Source organism: Tyto alba, unplaced genomic scaffold (genome assembly GCF_018691265.1).
Source record: "Tyto alba isolate M040663 unplaced genomic scaffold, T.alba_DEE_v4.0 Super-Scaffold_41, whole genome shotgun sequence".
NCBI lineage: Eukaryota > Metazoa > Chordata > Aves > Strigiformes > Tytonidae > Tyto > Tyto alba.
Window position 1 is genome coordinate 23061636 of NW_024881317.1, and position 20421 is coordinate 23082056.

The window sequence follows — 20421 nt, forward strand, 5'->3', positions numbered from 1 at the left end:
TTTCCTGACTTGCACTGAAAATGCAACGAGTCTTAGTCAAATATGTGATTTTTAAATGCCTATAGTTTAGCCGGGACTTGTGCATCTGCATGCCTGCTGTGTCCTGGACAAAAGAAGAATTACAAGAAAAGATTAAATTCATAATGCAGAGTTGTTCCTTATTTTCAGGATTTTTTCTTTTTCCGTTGGGATGTGTTATATTTTGAATCTGAAAGGCTTTGGGGCTGTTAAAAGCTCCTTATACACCTGCACGCATATGCATAGAGTATGTATCATTGGTATAAAAGTATATGATGTCTCAAATACAGAATTCAGGACCTTGCTGGTTTTTAGCAAAAATTTCCTTGTGAGTTGTCTCAAACCACTTCAGGCTCTTTAGTTCTAAAAATAATATATGTGGACTTCACGTTAAGTTTGGATGAGGATATGCTGGAGAGTTGGAAGAACCTACTTCTTTTAAAGATTTTTGTGCATATTAAAAATAAAACCACGAGAAGCAATAAGAATTGTGTTGTTATAAAGGTGTATCATATTAGTGCAATTTTGAGGATTAAAAAAATTTTTTTCTGCAATTCTGTCATCAATATGTCTTACGATAGAGAATAAAAATGCAGCTTGCTTTGGTATGTTTGGTAAGGTGCACTTCCAGTATCCCTGTTTCAAGAGTGAGTCACAAGTCTTAAAAGCATATGATAAAAATTATGATTTTTAAACTCTACTTTCTTCCAGATGCCCTAAAATAATTTCTGCAGAAGACTTCTCAAAGTAATCCAATTGAAAATCTATCTCGGAGGAGATAACCTTTATAAAAGAGCAAGGGTTGGAGTTATTTTGGTGGAAAATAAATAGCTTTTTTTTCCTCAGCATGAATTTGGGGAAAGATCCTCACTTTTACTGTAAAGGGTCATGGCTCTGCTGGTCTTGGAGCAGTGATTTCTGCTAGTTGGAGGTATCTTTGTTAGCCCTTAGAGCACCATCCATTAATATTGTGAGATAAAGAAGAGCAGAGCCCGGTGAAGCAGGAAAGGGAGTTACATTGCTTTTGCTGTGTAATTAAATGGTTATTTTGTACCACCATTTTCTTCTAGCAACTAAATACTAAAGATCAGTTGATTCAAATAAATTGTATAGCACTTCAACAGCAAGCCAGGAAAGGGAGAGTGGGAAGCAACGATGTGTAGCACACGGTGCATCCTCAGTAGGCATGGTCTGCCGTATAGCTAAGCTACGCCAGCGCAGAAGTCTGGTGCACCTGAAATTGCAAAATGTTGTGTGATTCCCTGTGGTTTAGGTTGTTCGAGCCATTCTTTAGCATTTCTTTTGCATCCCCCCCCAAAAAAAAAATATTGGTGGCATATTAGCAGAAGAGATGTTAATTTTGGTAAATGGTGCGTCTGTTTCCACAAAACCCTTTGAAATTCACCACTGTTTTTTTGTTTGCGCCCAATATCATTATAATATCTGTGGGTTTTTTTAGGAGGAGTACAGAGCAGAAGGAATTAGCTGGCACAACATCGACTACATAGACAACTCTGGCTGCATCAACCTGATCAGCAAGAAGCCAACGGGCCTGCTCCATCTGCTGGATGAGGAAAGCAAGTGAGTAGGGAACTGTTGGTTTTGCTAATGATATTTGTTTTTTCACTTGAATAGTGTTTATCCTTAAGCCCTACCTCTTGTGATTCTTCCCAGAAAGATGCTAATAGCTTGCTGGGCTGATTTATCTTACGTCTCTAGTTTCGTTTCCGAGGTGGTAAGGCAAATGGTGCAAAATCAGCAAGCTGTGCAAAAAGCCTTAACAAATAATAATTAAAATTCTGTTTCAATAATTTCTTCTGTTAAACGGAAGGGCAAAGGTTTCCTTTGCTTCTCTCCTAATTTCTCTCCCTTTGTCTCTTGTGATGTAACGAATTGAAGGTGCTTGAAGTTGATCTGAATGAAGGGAGAATCCAAGCGCATGAGTTAAAGCAGGTTGTGTGGGTGCTGTTATTGAGATATAAGGTGGATTTATCAATTTACTTTTAAAAATTAAGCCAGGCTGAACTGAGGTCGCTTGTACGTAGAGGCTGCGCTTCCATAGAGCTTCATGGACATCAGGGATGCAGCTCAGATTTGCATCCGTGTTTATATCCATCCAGCTTGTGTCATAGAAGTTATGACCTCTGGGCCTGCCTTTGGGTGGAAACTCAGAAGGAAACTCAGCGCAAGGGATCTCCTGTCAGATGCACGTGCCAGTTTCCCCCGTGTAAAGGGCAGGGAAAGGCCAGGCGGTTTTGCTGGCATCACCTCGGACCTGCGTGGCTCCAGTCCAGGGCACGAGCTCTCCTCCCACCATTCCTTTGTAGGTTTCTCATCTGTTTCTTGTCTCGCTGACCAGACAGACAGCCGTGACGCTGTCCCAGTGATACTGTACCAGGCTAAACCAGGTTAAATTAGGTAAAGTTGTGAAATATACCCCCAAGTTGCAGATTTACATGAAGTTTGAGGATTGAAGATTGGCTTGCTCTTACCAAGAGGCTCTGCTCAAGCTCTCTGTCCTTTTTCTTCCTCTCTTCTATGCCAGGATCTGTAAAGTAACTCCTGAAATCGATGTGAGATTTGTAGGCTCAATATTTCCTAAATGTGTGAATACCCACCAGATATAGGAGCAATCTAAGCCTCAGAAGCAATGATGAAAACTTGGGGTTTCAGATAAATACAGCCACCCTGAATAATTTCCATGCAATGGGCTTACAATGCAGTATACCACATTAAAAATACATCTATTTGTGCTTTTATAACTGATTTCACACATTTCCTGTATCAGTTAAGAGTCCTTCAGACACCAAGTATACCTTGTATTTGTATATAGCCACATGACAGCATACAAAATATTGCTTGCTTAGTATCTACAGGCACAGAAGTGGAAGCGCAGAATATCTCTATTTTCCCATTTGTGATCAAGAGGTCTAAAAGCTTTCTCACTGGGATTACAGCTATCTTCTTTTTTAATTCTTTCCACTCAGTTTTCCTCAAGCCACAAACCAGACGCTGCTGGACAAGTTTAAGCGTCAACATGAAGGGAACTCCTACATTGAATTTCCAGCGGTCATGGAGCCGGCTTTCATCATCAAACACTACGCAGGCAAAGTGAAGTACGGAGTGAAGGTCTGTCACCCAGCTGTTCCCCGGCAGTTGTTTTCATTTAAATCATCTGGCTGTAATGGGGAAGGAGAGCCCCAAAGGCTCCACAGAGTTGTTTTGGAACGGACTTGGCTAGAGAAGAGACACGAGAGTCGGGAGAGAAGTGTTTGGTGAAAAGCTTGGCTGAAATGTGAAGGCGGTGGGGATTGTGTCTTCCTGTTCTTCTCCACATCGCAAGATCTGCGTGTTAGCATTCTGGGGAAGGATTTAGGGACGTGCACTGAGGTTAATGCTGTTGCCCTACTGATGAGCTGAAACTGGGTATTTGAGAGCCTTTCCGGGCTTGGTTTTTGTGGAAAACCCAGTGGTTTTTTGTTATTAGCCATTTTTTAATACAGGTTACATGAGCATAGGTCTCAGCATCTCACTGCTGCAGGTACTTTTTAAAATCCCATGCAAATAATTTCCAAGTTAACCTTACTTAAATTCATGCCAATTATTATCAGAAGCAGTTCTGGTGGGCAGGCAAACCTGTATGAGAAACAGCCTCGGGATTTACGACTGCAAATCTGTAATTGTGTTTCTGATGCAATAAATGCATGTGTCGAGCTTGACCATCAACTTTGAGATGCTTCAGAGAGCAGTGCTTTGGGATGAAACATTTATTTTCTGGACATAAAGAGGTGTCTAACGTGGGGGCAGAAAAAAAAAGATAGAAGCGAGATTCAATAGTTGTGCTGTCCCAGGGATAGCCTGGCAGATCTTACCCGGCGTATCTTGTAGATGCTGTTTATTTTCCTCTTTTCTTCCCCTCCTTTTTCTCCTTCCTCAGGATTTCCGTGAGAAAAACACAGATCACATGCGCCCGGACATTGTGGCTCTCCTGCGAAGCAGCAAAAACGCCTTTATCTGCGGGATGATTGGGATCGACCCGGTGGCCGTCTTCCGCTGGGCAGTCCTGAGGGCGTTTTTCAGGGCGATGGTTGCTTTTAGGGAGGCTGGAAAACGATATGTGGAGAAGAAAACTGGTACGTGTGCTGATCTCTTAGTCCTAGCGCCTGTTTTTCACCAATCATTGAGGTCTAATACATTACTGCAGTATTATAAGTAGCCTGACTTATTAGATGCTATTAATCTATTAAAAAACTCATTAAAACAGTGTGTAGATTTTTGCAATGGAAAAGTTACATTTAAAGGTACATTTTGGATTTGAATGCATCATAAGAAAAGATTTTCACTTTACTGCTGCTTTAACTTTTGCTTTTCGTAGGATGCATGCCATAGTAAAACCTGAATGATTCAGAGACTTAAAAATTATTCAGCAAATGAGGCAAATTATTTTTGCTAGGAATTCTTGAACTGTTAGTTACATCTGGAAACAAAAAAGGGCAATAATTCTTCTCTATAATTTTTCAAGCTGATCACCCTTTAAGCTGCAAGAGTGTGTCTCTTGTCTAGCAAAATTCATTGCTTTGCAGTCATCCAGAACCACCTCATGCCGAACGCGGGGGCATTAAATTAAAGGAAAGTAATGGTGCATCATCATGCTGTGGCAGGCAATACCTAGCTGTGCTTTTAGACCATTTCTCTGCATAAATCAATTTTGGAAGGACGGGTACAAGCCATTACTATTCATTTCTGGGCACAAGAGGGCTTGAAATTCATGATGAAATTAGAGCCTCAGCAGGGAAAATGTCAGCTGAGTTAAAATTAAGCACGGAGCCGCACCATGAATTTATTTTTCAGTCGGAGAGGTGTGCGTCAAGGAGAGCCACGAAACCTGGGGCAAGGAATGTAGATGTGAAAACTGTGCAAGCAGAAAGAATAATTTTCTTGTTTGGGGCAAATAACAGCATCCCAGGAAGAGCAGGCGGCAAAAATCAGCTTTCAGCTCTTGAGGCTCTTCCTCTCAAACCTCTTGGATGCGGCATAAGAGAAAAGATGTTTCTAATGAACCTGAGTCTGTCTGGCATGTCAAGGCAGCATTTATAGACAATGTTTTGTAACACTGAGAGGTAGATGGCAAAGACGGTTGGCACTGAAAGAAACATCACTTGAAAGAGTTGGCTTCCAAAATCCATATTTGCATTTTCCTAGCATTGCCTTTTCATCATGCATAAAACCCAGGCTGAAGTAAAGTGAGCTAGTCAAGGAGATAATAAAGATATGTTCAGTTTGGGGACATCGGAGCTAATTTCAAGCCCTGCTTCGCTTTCTGTGTCTCTGCCAGTTGGTCATGCCTGCCATGCTCATCTCCTCACTAGCTAGGTTTCTGCTTTTCAGTCTTGAGTTTGTGGCAGTAAGCTTCTTGCCTGGTTTCTTTCTATCTCTCTAGGTATAAAATAAAGTCCAGGAGGTTTTCAGGCAATTGTGAGACTCAGTTCTTGCATCGCCTTTTCTTTCCATACCAAAACTAACCAATACGTGATAACGGCTGAGTTTCTAAACCTTTTCTAGCACAAGGTGCTGCTCTTTTTTCTGTCTGGTGTCCTTTAGCCTGCTTTCAAATGGCTTTGTGCTTTGTAACCTCTGTGTTTTGAGTCAAAAAAAAAAAAAAAAAAACAAAACAAAAAAAAACAAAGCCCCTCAGAAAGCTGGATGAGGTTTGTCTTGAACTTCCCAAAAATCCTCAGATAATTTATACCCTGAATTTCTATGTACATCTTCAATCTGAATTGGGAAAAAAATAATGAGAAAGTTACCATTACTATAGGCAGAACTAGTGGGAGGAGATTACCTAAATCTAATTCCCATATTGAGGTACACCTTATCCGTCGGGAAACCTTGCCCAACAAGCAATGGCAGAGCTGGGACCACTCACACGGAGCTGTGTCTGCCCTCTTTGGGAAGGTGCCCATCATCTCCCAGCATGACTTCTGCCCAGGTCGTGGTAGCAATTAGCAAGGTGAGATTCATAGCCGTGTTTCCATTGTGCCCATCTCCAAAATGTCCACGTCCTTCTCCAAAATCCCATCCATCTTGCCAAAGCACCACCAAGCAGATGGCTGTGGAAGAGGCAGACCTGAGCAGAATGCTTGGCTGGTGCCATGGTCCCTCCCCTCCGATTGCTGCTGGTCCCTCCCGCTCCCCAAAATAACGCAGAAAAACCCTGAACTGATACTCTGCACCTGTGGCAGATAGCATTTGTGAATTATTAGAGAATCACAAAAATTACTCCATCTCAACAGACAAAAGCAGACAACCGAAGACAGCATATGTTTTAAGTTTATTTTATTTTTCTGCCAAACCTTGCTGGCTTTAATTAGCCTGATTTGAATGCCTCACCACCCACGGATGTGGAGCTTTTGATAAAATTGTGGTAGATTAGCTGAGAATAACTTCACACACATACGTTCATCCAAGTGTGCATGCTTAATATTTGTCTATAATTTTTAAAAGGGCATGCTGCCCCATTCTTGGTTTCTGAGGTCCTGTCTGCTGCGGCTACCATCCATCAGGCAGTTGTAATTTATGAGTAGGAAAAGATCTGAAGCACGCTTTTTTTTTTTTTATTTAAGGCTCTTTGCACTCTTCTGTCTTAACCCCAAGTGGATCTCTCTTGCTTTTACCTGTCTGAAGGCCTGTCTGAGTCACGCTTGCTACACTCAACAGGGATTTTAATGAGAACTCTCCAGCTTATGTATAATCAGCTCTGCAAAATTTTGCTCTGCTTTCTTTTTGCATCATCCTTGCGGTTATCTTCTCCATGCCAGCAGTGCCAACCAGTGCTATGGATGCTTCTATAAGGATAATCAGCATTTTTTCCTGCTGACTCTGGGGACTCTCCTTTTTTTGTGCTCCTAGTATCCTCATAGTGCAGCTTCTAGTGATCATGCGATTGTCCTCATTAACCTGGAGTAGCAAAGCGGTGTCACTGTGAATTTTGTTGGGTACCTTTCTCTTCACTGTAAGATACGTCTTACGGTGCTGCCAACCCTCCTCAGATGAAACACGCCGGGATCTGGCAAGCTGCATTCAGCTGAAGGGTGGACTTCAATAATTTTATTTTTTTATTATTATTGTTACTGAGTTTATCAGAGAGGATTGAGATGGTCCAAATGAACTACAAGTTTGAACTAGATTTGTTAGTGAACTTTGAATAAAGGAACATTATCAAGCTTTTTTTAGGAAAAAAATTTGGCCAATTGACCTTTTTCTGCTATATCATTGATACAAATTTATTATGCAAAACCCCCTAATTCTTTGTTAGCAAAAACTTGACAGAAAAACTGATGCTGTTCACCAGACTGTCGAGACTCCCATCTTTCTCATCTTGGTTTTGCTGGACATGAACTTAAATCCTCACTCTGACAAAGAGTTCGTGGTCCTGGGGCTGTGCCCTCCCTCGATGAACACTGCATTTGCATTTGGACAACAAGGGTTGGTTCCTTAGGTTGGTGCCTGTTTGGCTGACCTACGCAATAATGCCTTCTCAAAAACCATCCCACTGACTTCTGCGGATTTATTCCTGAAGCTGGGCACCAAAAAAACCACCCCCATCCCCAAAAGAATAAAAAAGTAAACGTTGTATTTGCCAAATAAAGGTGACAGCAACCAAAAAATTGGTCTTTGAGGTCTCACCTCGCAGCCTGAAGTGGTTTTAATGTGAGGAAGATGCCCCTTGACAGTGTTCCTCTGGAAAGTTCAGGTCGGTCCTTTCTGATGATTTAATGCATTGGTATGAGATGCTTCCCTATGTGCTGACACAAGGTAACTCCTCGGTGACCTCATCACGCCTCAGTGGGAGCGTGACGTATCCCTTGACTTGGCCACCGAAACGATGATGCCTGCTTGCAGTGTCACCTGCGTAACCTCTCCTCCACCCGATGATCAGAGCTGGGCCACCAAGAGTCCTCTTGGCCACACAACAATGGTTTCTTCCAACTTTTGATTTCAAACCCATCCTACCCAACTCCAGACTCTGTGTCCTCTGCCCCTGAGGAATACAGAACCCTTGCTTGATACAAATAATTGATGTTTTTCCTTTTAATTGTCAATATCTGAGCAAGCGTGAAACTAGAATGCGGGGTGAGAAGTTGAGGTGGCCGTGTCCGGGAGCGTCTGTGCAGGGAATTGCAGGTAACGCCTGGCAGGGGCACGGGAAGGATTTTAGAAAGCAGTTAGTAAAAGTAAAGATTCATCTAACCGTCTATTTTTTGGCCAAATAATCTTGGAGTGATTATAAAGTGCTCTGGCTTATAAGGTTTATAAGCGGGGTTGGGATGCAGTCCAGCCCATCGCTCCTGTGCCACGGCGCCGTGTCCGGAGGAAACCGAGGTTAAATTGTGTCAAGCCCAAAAAACACATGACCCTCGAGCTCCCGCGTCCTTCGGGCTTGTTCTTTACCCTCTCCTGATTTCTGCTTATGTAATCTTTCTCTTCTCTCCATTTTTTGTTTTGTTTTGTTTTTATTTTGCTTCCCAAGGGCATGATGATGCAGTGCCATGTGCGGTTTTGAAAAGTGTGGATAGTTTTAGCTTTCTCCATCACCCAGTTCACCAGAGGAGCTTAGAGATCCTGCAGAGATGCAAGGAGGAGAAGTACAGTAAGGCTCCACCACCCGCCCTTCCCTCTGATACGATACTCACACGCCAAGAAATGGAAACCAGGTGCATTCAGCGTGGAAAGGACTAAAAAAAAAACCGCCCAAGGAGTCTTCCAGGATCGAACCAGCTGCCTTATAGCAATTTTAAGCCTATTAGGAAATGATTAGGCAGAGTTTGAAGAATGAAATTAGGTGCAAACCCATGTCTCTTGAGATATGGCATCATTTTGTTAGCAGTTTCCCCACTTACTCACTGACATTAGGTTGGGATGCTGACGCTAGGGGTGTTTTTTGTGTGTTTTATTGTTGTTATTAGATGTGTGGTAAGTTGAAAGTGCCGGAGGTCTGGTAGGAATATTCCTGATATAAGGCACGTGGCTGATACAGCTGGAATTTGACTTTACTGAGATTTATTTGGACTTCAAAAATAACTTTAGCTTGTGAAAATACTGTCTCCGAGGGCTTTTACTTAAAACTAAAGCGTCTGGCAATGTTATTTTACAGAATGAGTTGAGTAAAGATGCACTTGGTCTCCATTTCTTCCTCCTCACTCCTCTGTCACATAATAAACTTGTCCTGCATGATAACACAGACACTCTTGCCTGCACTACTGTATTTTATATATATATATATATAAAAAGAATATATATATTTGGTGCTCATATCTTTAGATATAGCATTTTTCTGCCTTTATCCTTTTCCTTCATGCTGCACATTAAAGCTTACAGAAACACAGCGCTGCTACATGCAGCCTGCAAGGGCAGATCCTCAGCCCAAGTTGCTAACTTAAACATCGTGCAATTTAGGCATAAATGCAAACCACCCTGTTTTTTTTTCTGTAGAGCTGAAGCTGAGCACGGTAAGTACAGTAGCAGCATGTTAAGTCTTCACAAATAAGCTTTTCCTGCTAGATACCTTACATCAGATTTCCATGCTTCTGGCAGCATGGAGCATGGGGGGAACAGAGATGTTTTAATTCTTAATTTAAACTTGAATTCCTAATTTTGAGTACATTGTTTTTTCCTGTAAGTTTCCACTCCTGTTACAAGGAAATATAAAGCAGTAAGACAAACACAGCAGTAGGTTTTCTCAAGTGGCATTGTGCTAAGTGACCTTACTGATAGGACTAAGCAACTGTTGAAAATGAAGTTGATTATCAGTAGAGTAATTTTAATTGCAATTAATTAATTTAATTTTTAATTTTTAAGTTAGCTCAGCAACATGGGAAGTTTGGAGAGTTCAATTTGCAGTTGCTTAGGTGTGAAAATGGAAATTTATACAACTCAAGAGACACTTAGAGCTTTAAGGTGAAGCAGTAAAGTTGAGCTCAGTGTTGAGCTCACCATGTTAAAACCTCACTTATGATAGACTAGTCCGCACAGTTTGGTCTCTCTTGGGATAAAACCAGCACATGGATCAGAGCATAACATTGCCATAGTTTGTGAATTGGCTGAGAGCATCCAACCTGACAAACGAGTAATTCATGTTCTACACTCAGAAATCATTCGTGTCTTCCCACGGGGTGTGCTCCTGCAAGCTCCTTCCTCAGGCTCCATTTCTTTGTCAGGCTAAACCGGGGTTGGAGTGTGTAGAATTTTAGGGTCCTGAATTCAGTGGGCTTGCAGGCCCCACAGACTCGGCTTTTCCCAGAAGTCAGATGAGTTTACATCCGTATCATCCTTGAGAGAGGGACCGGATAGATCATCTTCCTGTCTTGAATTGTGCAATTAGTTCCAGCTACGCACAAAGAGAAAACTAATTGATTTGATGAATATATTGTGATTCCCTCTAGGTCGCTTGGTATTCAGCTTATGTAGCCAAGTGATTGCCCTTCCTTTACCATCTCAGCCGCTTCGCTGATGTCTTTGAGTCTATCAGTTAATTTATGATCTCATACAAGAGCAAGGCACTGGGTTTAGACATCTGAGTCCAGGACTGAAGCTCTGCTGGTTGATGTTTGTGAGTAGGCAGTAGACTGGGATTATCCAAGTTCTTCTCAATGAGGGCAAAGACCTGTAAGGCAAATCAGACTGACTTTCTGAAGCACTACAGCTGAAAATGGGAATGGGCCTGAAAAATCAGGATGATTTTATTCCTGAAATGTAAAATAGATCAGCCTGCATCTGAGCTGGGTGTAGGGAGCGAGTGGTTTCCACTCATACCACTGTTCCTTGGCTTGCAGCCTATTAATATGTACAATTTAATAACCTGTATTCAGTGTATCCTTCGCTATATAGAATTCTCAAGGCCACATGCAATACATTGGGTTAAATCTAGAACCTTTTTGCCTTTCATTTCTGAAAAACCTCACTCTGTTTCCCAGTAAAAGGGCTACATCAATATGACAACTTTTATTTGGCTTTGGCACGTATGCATTTCTTCCTTTAAGAGCCAAGTGATGGCACAGTGTAGAAAACTATTTTTTGGGAGGAGTATGTCTAAAGCAATCCTCTTTAACCCAGCTTGGACACCACAGTGAAGGAAAACAGGGTTTGCTCCAAAAAGAAGGGCATGGACTGAAAATGAAAAAAAAAAAAAAAAATCTTTGAAATAGCATTGAAAGCCCAGTTTTCATTAATACTGCAGCTGGTCACCATTCAAAACAAAATGTAATGCTTTTTACATTATAGAGAAGCCTTCGGTGCCTTAATGGGGAAGTATCCAGGCATACATACTATATAAAAAATAGACACAGCAAGACATTGGGTGCTTTCTTAGTGTAAAACTAGCTACAGAAATTACTAATGAACTATTTTAAGCAGATTCCCGATTATTCTCATTTCCCTCTGATTTTCAGTTGGGTTTCTGTGTTCTAAACAAGCAACTTTTAGCACAGGAATGCCAGTCTTGAAAGAGGTGAAAGAACGCTCCTGGGATGAGAAATGTAACCAAAAACGGCTTAAATGACAAGAGAGATTAAAAAGAGAGTTTTGGATTCTAGGCATAGACTAAGCACTTGGATAGATTATCTGTCTTGCTTCTCAAAAATCTCCAGAGTTGGAGATTGCAAAACCTTCTCAGCCGGAGTGATTTGGTCTTGCCTTGGAGCACAGGCAGGATCAAAGATGACCTGTGGCAGCACATTCCCAAATTTTTATTTTGCTTGTATTTCTAGGATATTTGGACACTTACCCCTTCAGATTTAATAATTTAAGCAAGTGGACCATCAGCCTTTTCAGACTTCTCCTGCCCAATGTTCAGGCTTCAAGACAAGCTATTATATCTCAACAGGTAGAGGGGGACAGTAGATGTCCCGTTAAAGGAGCGTTGCCTGTTGATGTTTATTAGGAATTCATCATCTTAGAAATTTCAGGCTCTGAGGAATGGTAGGTCAGAGGGATGGGCTCAGATCTCTACATATTTGCTTTGCGTTCATCTTTAGAATGAGAAGATCCTTGTGATACATTTTAGCCTGGCAGCTGGGCTGTATTAAATAAGAAAAATATAAATGTGGGGAGGAGGGAATATGCTATTGCTTCTTCCTATTCTGTTACAAACTATAGCTTAGACTTCTTTGAGAGACTTCTTTTTTGCAATTTTTTTCCACTGCAGAAATCTCAGGGTGAAGGAATACGCATTTTCCCCATGTTCAAGTGAGCTCTGCAGTGTTTCCTGTCTCACAGCAGTGATTTCGAGACAGTTAAAAAATTGCTCGACTGTTTTCATGTCAGATTTGCCCTTATTGGGTCTTTAAATATTTGTAGTTTAGTGACTTGAAAAGTATTTTGTTGTCTACAAAAATTGCCTTCTGTCTTTTTAAATGCTTGGTTGCAAAACATTTCCACTGTGGGGAAGATAACAGCTTGAAACATCTGCTTCTGTAACCGTGCATGATAACTTCCTTGGCTATTTATTAAATATAAATTGCTCTAAAACTACCCCTGTAAAAGGATATAGGTTCAATAGGCAATAAAGCCTCCTTGTGCAGTATATACCACTTGCTATAGATGTCCCTGTCCATGTACCTGTAGGAAGAGAAGTGTGCAAGGTATAAATGGCCATTTTTCCAAACACCCTACTTATGTCTGGTGTTTTGCCCGTGCAAGCAACTGGGCTGTCCCATGCGCTGCAGAGAGTTCTGAACTATTTTGGACGTGCAGGACATGGGTGGCTGGTCCCCTCCATCACAGCAACCTCTTCCTTCACCCCGTTTGCTTGCTAACTGGGACAACGTGTCCCTAACAAAACGTGCATGTGTGGGAGGGAAATTAGTAGGCTTGAGCAAACAGTGTTACTCATAAAGGTGATGACTTTGCGGCAGAGAGGTACAACTTAGTAGACGATGGGTATGTCGGTATCCCTGGCACCCTTGTATGCCCAGCATGTGCCATGACACGTACATGCTCCTCCTCGCTGTAGTCAGTGCTAAGCTATGGCAGTGCTAATTGCCTTTTGGTGAAGAGCCAGGTAGAAACTTCTTTCTTCATGTGCTGCTTTAGGTATTACTCGGAAGAGTCCGCGGACACCGCTCTCGGATCTCCAGGGAGTCAATACCATCAACGAGAGGACCCAGCGGTAAGTCTGTTGCTTTCACGTTGGCACAAGGAAATCTGGGATGGGAGAGCACTGTCTGTTGTTATAAATGACCATATTAATGTTTCTCCCAGCTTGCTTATTAATTTTGTCTTCTCTTTGTTGTTTCTCTGCTATGTGACCATATCTAAATATCCTTACCTGACTTAACGGCAGGCAGGGGAAGCAACTTTCCTCCATCAAAAGGCAGCAGTTGTAGGTGGTGTGGCATACAAGGTGGTAAAAAGCTTGCAAAAAAAATGAATGAATCTGCCAATATCAAGGAAATCATTTATGAAGGATTTTTCTGAAGAGAAAAATAAAAGATGATGTGTTTGAGTGCAAAACTGCATGCAAGTAGTGTGACGGTGGCTCTAGGTGCCACTCAGTGTGGAGGACCTAGACAGTTATGGGGATGGTAGCTTGTCAAATGTTTGCTTATTTTTAAGGGAAAAAGCTTGTTAACTGGAGGTAAGTTCAATTTTTACAGGGTTTTGGTTTTTTTTTTTGTAATCCTTCCTTGAAGGTTCTGGCCATTCAAACAACTGCTTAATGAGACCTTTTTGCCTGAGAGTCAGGTCTACGCTTTGAGATGCAGATCTCTGCCTCTTCTGCAAAAGGTTTTCCAAATCTATTTCAGAATTAAGTTGCTTGTGGAGCAAAATGTCTTCATTTCAAAGGGATATCCGGTCACTGATGCTCCTCCTTTTTTCCAGTTACTCTTGTGCTATTCATCTGCAGTCACCTGATAATCCAAATACCACCTCTAAAGGGGTACAGTGCCTCACTGCTTCCCTCTGAGTGGATGTGTGTGTGTGCTGGGGATCAGAGCATCATCAGGTCCTAAAATGATTGCAGGCATCCAGGTGTAGCTTCGCGGCTGCTCTGAGTTTCATGAAAGTCCAGAACAATTCGAGAGGAATCTGAGACTGTTTTGTGAAACGTGTCCATCAAACCCCTGTAATGGTCCTTTCATCTCAGCGAGCTTCCCTTCCATACAACATAAAATATCCTCCAAATATATTATTAAACCTCATTTTTTACTGGCTTTAATGCCAAGTGGCCAAGACAGAAATTAGATACACGTTGTTCCTTTTTTTTCTAGGGGAACAAAATTGGCTTTTATTGTCTGACTTCGTTCACCGCGTGCCCTCTGATTGCCATCAAGACTAGTATATCCCTCTTGCCCCAAATTTCTTCCCTTTGAGAGTGGTGGTGGCACCCTGCTGAAGGAGAAGTGGATGTTCTCACGTCATTACAAGTTGTCTTATTTTCACTGGTTCGACATGATTATGATTTCCATAAAATTGTTGGATTGAATTCATAATTTTGTGCCACTTCCTGAGTTTGGGCAGAAATCCATCTTGTGCAAAGGCTCACCTTATCATGGGAAGGCAATGCAACCCTGGTTGTCCTCACATCAGTCGTTCCCACCCCTCCTTTTTCCTGCTGCTATGTCTTCAAAGTGTTGGGTTACAATGATAGTAGGTACATGGTAATGTTTGAGGCAGAGAAGGTTGGTGTCTCCAGAGGTGACGTTCACTGTTTCTAGCATCTCTGGTTGCGCAGGTTTCCCTAAATGTGATGTAACGTGAAACTTTGTCCCTGTGGAGATCTTCATGTGGAGATAAGAGAAGTTCCACAGTTTCGCTATCACACCTTCAAATCTGATGTTGGTGCGTGAAGGACGTCTGTGAAGTGGGATGAGGCTTTTCTTGACTGTACAGGTCCAGATTTGGAGGCATATTGGTGTGGCAGCTTGGGCTGCTGGCATTTTCATACAAAACATCTCAATTATCTCAGCAAGGGGCGCTTGTAAAAGCAGGGAAACTCCTCCTGTCCCAGGCAGTGAGGGGGATGTATTTATTTACTGCAGAGTTCAGCTTGTGGTCAGGTCTATTTATTTGTCTTAAGATAAGCCAGCATAGCAGGCAAGTTCCCTTAAACAACCAGGATCAAAGGCAGCAACTACTGTGTCTTCTTTACATCATCCTCGGCAGTTGTATCCTAGTAACAGGGTCAGGACAGACAGTTTATTCCCTTTACTGATATATTTGCAGAAACTGTGGTGCCTCAGTAGCATGGTCCATGATCGCTGCTTCTCTTGGGCATCATCAGTGATGGGTCCCCAAATGTTGTCCATGCCCCTTCCTTCTGAAAGCACAAACTGAGTCTCTCATAAAATCTCTAAAATCCAGCCCGTGCTTTTGGAGTAAGCAGGTGATTTTGATACATTTTGTTGTGGATGATTTTGATCTGAAGGGTCATGATTTTGATCTGAAGAGTTGTATCGCACTTGATAAATGTTGGTATTTCAGTTAAATTGCACTTATTGAGCAAGAAGGGGTAAATACAAGGGTGAAGGTAACATGTATAGAAGAGAGATTTATTCTAACAGCTTTCCAGCAGATAGATCAGCAAGTGATTTAGAGAGCTAAATTAAACAGGAATTTGCTTTCAAAGCCATCTCATGATCATGCGGTCGCTGATAAGTCTGCATTGTACATCCAACCCCCAGGATAGCCCGGGGCTCGCTTCTAAAAGCAAATTTGAGGCATGACATCACGCAGGAAGTCATTGCGGAGGGTTTAGTGAGCCAAGCGCTCTCCTCTGATCTCAGGAGAGAGCGGACGGGTGGTTTGCACATGCTGAAGAGGGGGAGGAAACAGGCTTCAGTAGAGCATCGAGAAGCCGGCGTGCCTTGGAATTACCTTCACCAGCCGTGGAATAATGAAAGCCATGCCATCGCTAACCAAAACCTCTTGGGCAGTCTGTTCTCCTGCTGGTTTATGTTCATTGATGAAACTGTTTTATGCGCAGCGATGTCTAAGCAGCGTGCAGGAAAGCAGGTATTGATCATTCTGTCCTGAAACAGTTGGGTGGGCTTGGTGAGATAATTGACCTCCCAAGTACCAAAAAGGCTGTGTCAGTCGCCGTATGCATGTATCCATCCTAAAGCGGCCATAATAAACAGAGAAGTTGGTTTAGCTCTTTTTTTTTGTTTCCAAAACCACACGGGAATTTCTAGGGGTTTCTATTCTCTAGTCTTGTTCAGAGTCCATATATCCACAGCCGGTGTCAAGCCTGAGAGTGCACTGAGGTCGGCCAGGATTAATGATGGGTTGTAGATCCAGAAAGTGGCCATTGAGGTTTAGTGGTACCCATCAACTGGTGATTATTTTTCCCTCCTGCAAATAGGAAGTTTTTGATGAATGGTACCATAGCTGTAAAGAGAAAGAAGGTAGACAGGAGATCACCTGGATATTAAAGCTTCTTGCTGGCCTTCCTTGAATTGTATGGGCTGCTTCTAAAAAGCAGGTCCTAGAGCACTCAGCCAGGGGTTTACTTTGCTGTAATTCATCCTTTCTTTTAATGGTGCCACACGTCGACATGCTGATTTAATGGGGCTAGGAAGGAATTTGCAAAGCGCTGTGGCGAGGCAGCAGGGCAACTTGCACTCCATCGTCACGTTGCTCCAAGAATCTGGCTCCAGGGTTTGAGCTGGCTGCATGAACAACTTTACATGCTTTATTTTTTAATTTCCATGCAGCACTTGATATTTTCCCTTCCTCCAAATGAAGGCATTAAGGCAAATGGCTGCCTTGTTGCTCGACCTTAGAAGTGACTAGTGCTGGAGGCCCCATTTACACCTCGATGTCCTTCAGCTTCCTCATGACCAGGAGACTGCTGCTGCATTGAGCCTCCTCCTATTCCTTTTCCTCCTGTCTGAGACAGCTCGGGGAACCCCACATCCTTCCTGAGATCACCTTTATTTCATATAATGTTTTCTGCAAAGCTAATAGAGAAATTAAAATTAAAAAATCAAACAAACCCAAATCACCAGAAACCCACCACCAAACCAAAAGTATTGTGATTGAGTGCAGCCCAGGAGAGGCTTTGCATAACCCCAGACACCACAGGAAGGCTCCTCACCTCTGGAAATTATTTGCCCCGATGTGAAGTTTTGTCAAGCACCCATTTCCCTTCCTCCGAGGGAGGATTTTGGTTCCTCTTGCCATTCCCTTCAGTCCTTCTACAGCCAGGTGAGCATTTCTGGAGACCAAAGCAGCTCTGCTCCATGGCAGAGAGGACCAAATTGGACAAGTGATTTGTGATCAGGTCCCAGCGAGTGATTCTAGGCCATCCCATCAGTCCAGCTGGAGCTGGCATCCTTTGTTTGTGGCAAATACTTTATTGCAAATGATATTTGCTTTTTCTTTTCCTAATGAAGTAATTCCATGAATTTGAGAAGACAGAGTCAGCACCAGCACCATCTAAAGTAGTGACTATTTATGATGGCAAGACCAATGGCAGAGGTCGTAGTCTCGTATCCTTCAGACCGCTGGGGTATCTGCAGGCCTAAGCCTTCTGTCTGGGACAGCTGGAAGCTGTTATCTCCTGCTGATAGTTTGATCCTTTTACTGATATTTGATTTTTGTAAGGTACTTAAGTAGCCAATTGCTTCACGTAGTGTCTCGTGAATTCATCCCACGGGAGCAAATGAACTGTGAAAAGAATAAAGCAGCGACTCTCATTTTCTACCAATGGATTTTTTTATGATCTTATTTTTTATTTTGTCATAGACCCAGGGGTTTTTTATGTCTTCCTAACACTGTGCGATGTTTCGTGTTGCAGCGATGCCTACGCGGTGGGCTGGAACGGCCGGATGGGGATGCGGCACAGCAGGCTCACCAGCCCTGGCGCCTTCCTAGACAAAGATGGAATATTCGTCAACGCGACCAACAGCAAACTGCTGGAGAGGGCCCACGGCATCCTCATGTCAGTGCAAAAGGAGGGGATTTGGGCTTTATTCCTGGAGCATAATGGGCAGCATGGGTAGTTAGAGGAATGTAAATATCCAGAACATAAAAATTTCAGGGTTTCAAGTAGACTTGGAGATGTTTCACGGCTGGGTCAAAGCAAACCGAGTATGTTTTACACATCTGATTTATTTAACTCTTATCATTTATTTGTAATGATGGACGTGGGAAGAGAGAGAAGAAATTAATCTGCCGGTCAAACCAGTCTCAAGATGTGACAGCGATGTAATGCAGTCACATTTTTTAACATGATATCAAAGTTTCCATTACAAATTAGCTGGGGAAATGATGTCGATGATTCATGCTGCAGCCTCATCAGAAGGTTTAGGGAACATCGCCGGGGCGCCTGGAGCTAACGCGGGGTATGAGAAAGAAGGAGGGTGGTCAGTCATTTCACGACACTGCTCCCTCGCTCTACCCAAATTACTGGCATCCCCATCATTTCCAATGTAACAATTCTGTTTAATTGGATACCTTCCTCTCAAACCTGTGCCACTAAATCTGTAGAACTAGTTTGCAGCAGGTAGAAGCAGCCCAACTTCAGGTTATAGGAAGCAGCTGCTAATGGGGATTTGGAAGGGCTTGTTTCATAAACTCCTCCCTTCTACAATTTCACACGGGGATTAACCTGAGCCATTTATTATCTCCCCAGGCGAAATAAGAACTTCAGAGCCAAACCCAATCTCCCAAAGGTGAGCAAGAAGCAGCATTTTTACCTTGCTGGTCTGTGCATGTGAGGAAGACCACTTGTGTCTACCTCAAGACCTTGGTCAACTCAGCTCTGTTCAGGGCTCTTTCATTTATATAAAAACAAAGGATTTCAGCCCTGATTTGTGCTGGGAGAGTGCTATGTGAGTGCTTGCATCCTCCTTTCTTGGACCTGCTCTGGCTCCTTTTTTCCTCCCCCAGGAAGGAGTAAATACGTGCTGGTGAAATTTCATAATACAATATCTAAATTAACATGAGTTGGTACATTGTGCGACAGGGCTGGTACCTGATAGGCAACAGGCTTGCCTAATATTGTTTCCCTCCATCTTTGCTGCGTTTACTATGTTTTAAGAGATGCTAAGAGATCTGTTGTATCTAGAAGAATAATGCTTGATACGGTCCTTGCTGGTGCTGCGTCAGTGGTCAGGAACAGGGTACCAGGAGGAGCAAACATTGGTTTTACTCTTCTCTGCATGTACGTTGCACCTGGAGAGGAACTGATACGATTAATCAATGAATTGCTCATTCACGGTGTGTCTGCAGCCCTTAGTGGATTGAAGAGCCAAATTTCCCATGGTCAAAGACGCCCTTGGCAAGTTCTCAGAGGAATGTGATCTGGGGGATCTGGCTCCAGCCAAATACAGCAGAGCTACATTTCAAGCCGTCCCTTGGTGTTTCCTGTTGAGGTTAAGTAGGGTGGTCACCTAAGGAAGCCCTGCAGAGGGTATAAAAAGGGATGTAGCAGATAGCATGATAAGATCTAGTTATTGTATTTATGAAGAACAAATGGAGTCTCTCTTTTTCCACAGCACATGCTGGACGTGAAGTCCCTCAAGCACCTAACCAACCTGACGCTGCACGACCGCATTACCAAATCTCTTCTCCATCTCCACAAGAAGAAAAAACCTCCCAGCATCAGCGCCCAGTTCCAGGTAATCCTTTGCCTTTGATATAGAGAAGTGAATTAAAAGCAAATACCTGCTCTGGGTCCCCAGGGTGCCTAGGAGGACATGTACAGAGATAGTCCTGTCCCACCCTCACCACCATTTAGGATGTGAATTTAGCTGAGGACGTGGCTTGGGTAAGCTGGGAGACACCTAGCAGGTATCTAAATGGTGTAAGTGCAGAGAAACAAGAGTAATGGTGGATCTTGTGCGGGGTGATGTGGTGGAGCAAGATGGGACGTGAGGGTCAGCTGCAGAGAAGAGATGTTGGTGCACCCCTGTCCTCTTGTACCTCATTTCCCAAGCCGTCGCATCATGGCACTTCCTTCACCAAATCCAGAAACTGCAAAATCCCAAAACAATATTTTTACAGTCTTTTCCCCTTGCATTCAACATCTGAAATTCAATCTATTTTCAAGCCAGCCGGAATGTGAATGTTAATAGGGGCAGAAAGGTCAAAATATTGCTGCATTATCTCCAGACAGGCAGAGGAATTCAGAGAAGGGATCAATACAGCGTTTGTTTTGTTGTCAGCACTGTGTTTGTGCCAGCCAGCTGTCCCTAGGAATAGCTGCAGCAAAAATAATCCTCCAGTATGCACATCAGGGCTTGGAAACTGCTACAAGACACGTGCACAAGCAGGTGATAATATTAGAAAGCAGCTTTTCAGTTAAAAATTGATTTCTAAGCAAGTCTGGCTTGGTTTTGACTTGTAATTTTGGTTGGATTTTGTTTGGTTGGGTTTTTTTTTCTTTTTTGGAGATGTGGG

The 20421-nt window shown here is 42.8% G+C and overlaps 1 protein-coding gene across 9 annotated transcripts in view; it reads left to right on the forward strand.

Moving 5' to 3' along the window:
- Nucleotides 1-20421, forward strand: part of MYO9A (myosin IXA) — a 189781-nt gene that overhangs the window by 135684 nt on the left and 33676 nt on the right. For 8 of the 9 annotated variants that reach the window (XM_042803885.1, XM_042803886.1, XM_042803892.1 and 5 more), the window contains 8 exons: nucleotides 1478-1599; nucleotides 3006-3147; nucleotides 3956-4151; nucleotides 8549-8668; nucleotides 13108-13183; nucleotides 17816-17959; nucleotides 18653-18692; nucleotides 19518-19640. In XM_042803885.1, coding sequence (XP_042659819.1) covers nucleotides 1478-1599; nucleotides 3006-3147; nucleotides 3956-4151; nucleotides 8549-8668; nucleotides 13108-13183; nucleotides 17816-17959; nucleotides 18653-18692; nucleotides 19518-19640 — 963 coding nt within the window. The remainder of the gene's footprint in view (nucleotides 1-1477; nucleotides 1600-3005; nucleotides 3148-3955; nucleotides 4152-8548; nucleotides 8669-13107; nucleotides 13184-17815; nucleotides 17960-18652; nucleotides 18693-19517; nucleotides 19641-20421) is intronic. The other variant, XM_042803893.1, reaches the window with a different exon arrangement.